A 5,927-nucleotide genomic window follows, 5' to 3' on the forward strand; every position below is an offset into this window, starting at 1 on the left:
AAGGCAAGGCATGCTGCCTTGTAGGAGTCATACAAGTCGAAGAGCTCGAACTGGATGGTAATGGAGGTCGCCCTCTATGGTGCGGCGTCGAGCACTAATTAAAGCTCGTCCACATCGTCGCTATCATGTGGGAGGCTATTGGAGTAGACGACGATCATGACTTCGAATAGGTTGGGGTAGGTGGCGGAGTGCTTCTTGTGTGTGGTGGAGAGTTCCAAATGAGAGCAGACTAAGGGAGGGAGGGGGTGAACAGAGGCATCCTTAGCTACAACGAGATGGGAGAGAGATTCGGAGAATTTAGGAGAATGTGATAGCAAAGGAGCGAGGGGATAAGGAGTGGCCATCACCATCTATGTTGATGCTGATGCAGTTTTCGAGTGACAATTGCATCAGCGTCAATACAAATGTAGATCGGCATGAGACGAGTGGCGATGAGGTCGGCAACACGCTCCTCGTGGAGACGGGTGGCATCGTAGTAAGAGCATACCTTATCATCATCGGGGATAACTAGGCAACTGCATCAGCATCAATGCTAGTGGCGTCGTCGTCCATTACTATCGAATGTTAAAAATTATTTTTTATCTTTTATTTTTATATTTTTATTTGTAAAACTGATGTAGTTAAGATAAATAGATTTAGATGTTTCACTTTGATAACTAAAGTGATACAAATATAGTTTTTTAAATTATAGGGACTATATTGCTAACTAACTAGAGGGGTAATATGTAATTAGTCATTCAATCTTTTGGATAATTATTATTCTCGAAAGCATAGAACAGTGTGAAACGGGTTAAAAATAATATCCCAAATATTTGCATATATCTGAATCTTTTTAAGACACTTTATCCATTTGACATCGCACAGCGAGTCTTCTAAGATCGAAGGTAAGTGAAACTATACAAAAATAATTCAGTAGAATTTGGAACTTTTGGATTCAACCAACTATTAAAAATGATCAATCCACAAGTTCTTTTATGTTTTTTTTATTTACATCAATTCTCATAAAATAAAAATGCATCTCCCTCAGTGTGTCATTTACTCGTAGCTTACAAACTATTCGAAGCTAAATCAAACATTAGGTAAATACTGATTTTCCTATTACTTCACCACTTGAGATGTTTCTTATCTAATTAATTATATATTAAATTTGATGACCCTAATTAAATGGTTAAAATATGCTAAGATTCTAATTAAATTCTGATTAAGATTATCCATTAAGCAAAAAAAAAAAAGGCCCGTCTATACTTAGGAGATGACCGAGAGACTCTTAAAGATACGAAAAGAAAAGAAGAGTCTAGATTAACGATGAGTGTATTATTTTACGATATCCGAGATACCTTATTGATTATTATCATGTTTAAAACTATGCACCTTTCATCGATATCTACGATATTTAATCTCAATCCTAAAATTAATTTTTTACATAATAAATTTAGTTCTTGCATTATAGTGTGAATATTTTTAGCAATAACGAACATCGGACAAAAGGGGACCAAATCTTCCCTGGGAATATGTTATTGGTTTGCATCGGACAAGCAATGCTCACCATTAAATGAAATAAGTTGTTTATGGTCTCGAGTCTTCTTTGTAGGCCATCTACTGCTTACTACCACTTGCATCTTTTGGTTTTTAGAGCCGAAGTGATTGAAGGCATTTCTTATTCTATTCTTTTGCAACCGATGTCCAATTCAGATCTGAGTTCTTCTAGTTCGTTAGCAAAGGTCTCAGGATTTGGTAGGATGAGCTGAAGGTGTCTTTGTTCCCAATGCAAAGTTGTGCTCGTTGGCCCGCCGATACAGAAGAGTCGAAGCTTCTATCCTGTCAACACAGACATTAGATTCGTAAGCAAGCATATATATGTTCAACGAAAATTCCAAAAGTGGCATTTCGTTTCTCACCAGCCAGGATGAACGACGAATTTTCCGGTAGATAGCGCCCGCTGCACCTGCGTGAGATCCATCCATTCGCATATGAGAAGCAGAGCAAACATCTAAACGATCGAGCATTTGGTCTCCATACCTTGACTGTCCCAAGAGCAGTGGCGATGACATGAGTGACGTGTTCATCGATCTGGTCGGTGCAGACAGCACCGAACTGTTGTGCTTTCTTCCAGAGGGGGTGTTGTTGCGGATTGGCTTCGCCCACCGGGAAAACCCGGCTGAAAACTATGCGACAACCTCTTAGAACCTTACGTTGCTCTGCTTCAAGCAGAATTCTAACATCGGCCTCTTGTATGGAGTGATGCGAGAAGAAGCTGTCGTGAATTCGTTCGATCACCTGATCAAAGAAAGAACAAGGCATCAAAAATGGAGAATCGAGACGAATTCCTAAGTTCCAACACTCGGTGTTCCAGCAAGTTTATACCGCCAATGCATTAGCAAGAGTCCCATCTTTTGAACTCTCGTCACGATGGATATCCAGAAGAGAAGGCCCGGGAAGTCCAAACCTGCGCTTACTGCTGGGGAAGAAATGGTATCTGCAATGGCAAGACCATCGTCAGGCTTTAAAGCTTAAAACTCATAAACCACCGGACTGATTCGATCCCGATTCCAACACGACGAGATTTGAAATCCGATTATACCTCTCTACAACAATCAAGTTGGGTTGGTGACGCGGCCACATTCCCGGAGTATCATCGATAATCACAACAGCGGATTCCAGTCCTGAAACCCCAGATAGATCTTTGTGTTTGGAAGCCCTTTCGACAACGTCAGATGGTGATGCATCACCATCATCGTCTCCCCTTGAGATGACGCGCCCGGAGAACAAAGATCCTGTTGGGTCAAGCAGCTTTGCCATCTCAGCAGCATACGCCATGCTTCCCTTGGTGCATACATGCAACTCGTAAAGCTTGCTAGCCTACAGGAGGAGATCAAGGAGTACATTAACGATCCAGAAATCATTACTAGTTTGGGAAGAAGACAGTTTCATCAAAACCAAACCTTGCACAGAAAATTCCAGATGCCCGGTCTAAATTTAATCCACAATCCCAGATGTTGGAGGCGGAAAAGATGGCGTTGCGGCAGCTTCCTGTCTCGCTCTTCGTTGCTCCTCAATGTATTTTCGTGAACTGGATTGACATCTACAAACTAAAGCGATAGATATCCAATATTACCAGCTCGAAATCTTATTATATATATAAATATTAATTAACCTAATTAGCAAAGACCGTAAGATTTTGAGCTCCAATTCTGTAGTAGTTATAGTTTACCGTCGTTGAATTAAGGAGAGTGTGGTCCAAATCAAGCACGAGAGAGAGCTTCCTAGCGGCTAACAGTCTGATATGTTCCATGATCCTTCTTGCTATCTCCCTATGTATAGCTGCTCTCTGTTGATCATTACACCCGACGAGTAGATGATCTATACCACCACAAAGCTTGGGTAATTCTGAAGCACCTTCCCCACTTGCTTGGATTCTGCTACCGTGAGGAATTGATGAGCTACAAGTGACAAGGGGAAGAAGTGGTTCTCTTGCAGCGATGACACCATCTACTTTGTTTTGTTCAGGTGCAACGATCACATTCTTGAACAGAACACGACGGGGATCACGAGGTTTCAAGCCGATCCACACGTTGTCATCTCGAGAGCACTGCAAAATATATATAAAACAAGAGTGTATCATACGGATTGCGACGATAAACAAATGACTCGAGTAGAAATCGTAATTCGGTATCATAGATTTTAGATTATGTTTACGACTCGATGAGTCATTGCTTAGTCTCACATCGAAAACGAATAAATACAGCCTTTTCGGAGAAATAAAGAATCTCCCTACAACCCTCACCATGAAAACTGACTGTGGAGTAATCCGAGATGTTCCTGCTTGATTTTGCTCAGATTCATCGGACTTAAAGGGAGTATAACTCATGGTATAGTCCATAGATTCGTACTCATCCATTGTCTTGCGCTTCCTACCAGCTGTGGTTCCTTCCACGGGCCCCTCATCCAAGGCATTGCATCCGATACCTCCGTTCTCTAATTCTTCAAGCTTTGCAGGAGAGAGTTGATCGCCAGCAGAAATGTTAGGCTCCGTAGACGAATTCGTCAGAACATCATTCACGATTCCAACATGCTGCTGCTCTTTCCCTTCATCGTGATCCTCGGAAGCTGGTGAGTCAACCAAAGCATCGATCTGCCAAAAGAAAAATGAATCCAAGTTTCCCTAGTTCGGTCGGTGATGGCTTAACTAATATACATGGAATATTTCACGCACCTCTTTTGCTCGATCGGTTGTCATAAGAGCGGATACTGGTTTCTCGATATGAATTAGCAAGCTGCACCGGATACAGTGGATTGGATTTAGTTCATAATATATGGTAATTGCATACAGCAGAAAGAAGATACGAAGAGAACAAACGATAAAAGCAATTGCATTTGCTTCTCCCTTTTTGCAACTGCTGCTATTGCCATAAAATTTGATTATTTGGAGCTGTCTCTTAAGGTCCTAAGAATCAATCATATGCATGGGGTGAGAAATTCTGTATGCCATTCTTTGGCTAATCTTAGGATATCTCAGCTCTTCAATTATTATTATTATTATTATTTTTGCTTACTGCTTCAGATCCTTTTGCTTTACAGTTTGTAACACAGTGTTAAATCAATAGAATCACCTTTGTTTCAAAAAAAAGAAAAAAAGAAAAGCATTTGCCACTGCTGTTTGCTTTGCGAATTATCTGAATAAAGCATTTGCCATTAAATTTCTCAAGAGCGAGGTTTTGTTGTTCTTAGAGAATAAGTAAGTTGTTCCAATGGAAACCATGAAAGCCTTTGTAAACATTGGGTTCAAGTATTTGGTATCTTAATGCATACATTTAATTTTTTCAAAGCTACTAAAACCTAATTCATATTTTGTTTCGGGGAATACGAGATAAAATAATAATATTTTTAATAAAACATCTTTCGCGTGTGGTGTGGTTGATAGATCGAGGGATAAGTAATTTAACCCGTTTACATGAATATTTAAAATACATGATATTATTTTTACTAATTCGAATCGAGGATCGATATCAAATTAGTCTATTTTCAATATCATATACGTAGCTAAGCATATTTATCATGGTTAGCAACCCCGGATCAAGGTCATCGATATCGACACTATAAGAAATTATGTTATTTTATAGCTATTTTGGAGTTATTTATGGCAAGATCTAATGATGTAGTATTGTTTCTTCTGCTCTAAACATTCTTTATATGCTCAAACTTATGAATTAATGACCTCGACTCTTGTAGTATTAAGCTCACTCTCCTGTAAATTCTCTCTCTTTGTATCTTGTTGATGTAGGACACACAATAGACTCAGGTAGGAAGGAAGTTTAGAGCAATGAAAGGAGATAGAAAAGATAATAATAATAATAATAATAATAATAATAATATTAGATAACTATCATACTCACTCTGGCTGAATGGAATTTTCTTCTGCACGTCTCGAATGTGAATGTTGGATTCAAAACACCAGAAAAATAAATATGATCATACACCACTTAATATATAATATCAGAAAAGAGTTCAATTTATTGATCTATTATCTGATAATCCATTACATTTTCATTAAAACAACTTTTTATAGCCTCATCTACAAGAAAAAATAATAGATAAAAAAACTAACAAGGAAGAATCTATAACTGCTAATCAAATAAATTATATTTTGGAGAAGATAATTTACATATTCCCCTTGCTAAATCATTTTCCTCTTAGTACTTGGTAGACTTCCTTTTTCTTGTAGCCACATGATTATTTCTCTCCATTTCTTTATATCGTATTCGGAAACTTTATTTTTCTAAGGAAGGCAAAATATTTTTGTATCATTTTCCTTATTATTTTTTGTTTTTTTCTTGAACTTGATTCTATGGAAAGGGGCTAATGAAAGATAATAGATTATTACAAAATATATGAATAAATTGATTTTTTTCCCATCTTATGTGTGAGTG

General features: G+C 38.3%; 1 protein-coding gene across 1 annotated transcript; it reads right to left on the reverse strand.

Annotated features, from left to right (window-relative positions):
* Positions 1 to 1,724: 1,724 nt before the first annotated feature.
* LOC103993121 (RNA polymerase II C-terminal domain phosphatase-like 3) lies at positions 1,725 to 4,237 on the reverse strand. The gene is made up of 9 exons (XM_009413074.2): positions 4,214 to 4,237; positions 3,785 to 4,132; positions 3,212 to 3,589; positions 2,943 to 3,089; positions 2,582 to 2,859; positions 2,365 to 2,476; positions 2,020 to 2,277; positions 1,899 to 1,945; positions 1,725 to 1,818 (listed from the first exon to the last, which is right to left on the reverse strand). Exons 1-9 carry the CDS (start codon positions 4,235 to 4,237, stop codon positions 1,725 to 1,727), a joined length of 1,686 nt encoding a protein of 561 aa, XP_009411349.2.
* Between the last annotated feature and the right edge of the window lie 1,690 nt (positions 4,238 to 5,927).

Source organism: Musa acuminata, chromosome BXJ2-7 (genome assembly GCF_036884655.1).
Source record: "Musa acuminata AAA Group cultivar baxijiao chromosome BXJ2-7, Cavendish_Baxijiao_AAA, whole genome shotgun sequence".
Taxonomy (NCBI): Eukaryota; Viridiplantae; Streptophyta; class Magnoliopsida; order Zingiberales; family Musaceae; genus Musa; species Musa acuminata.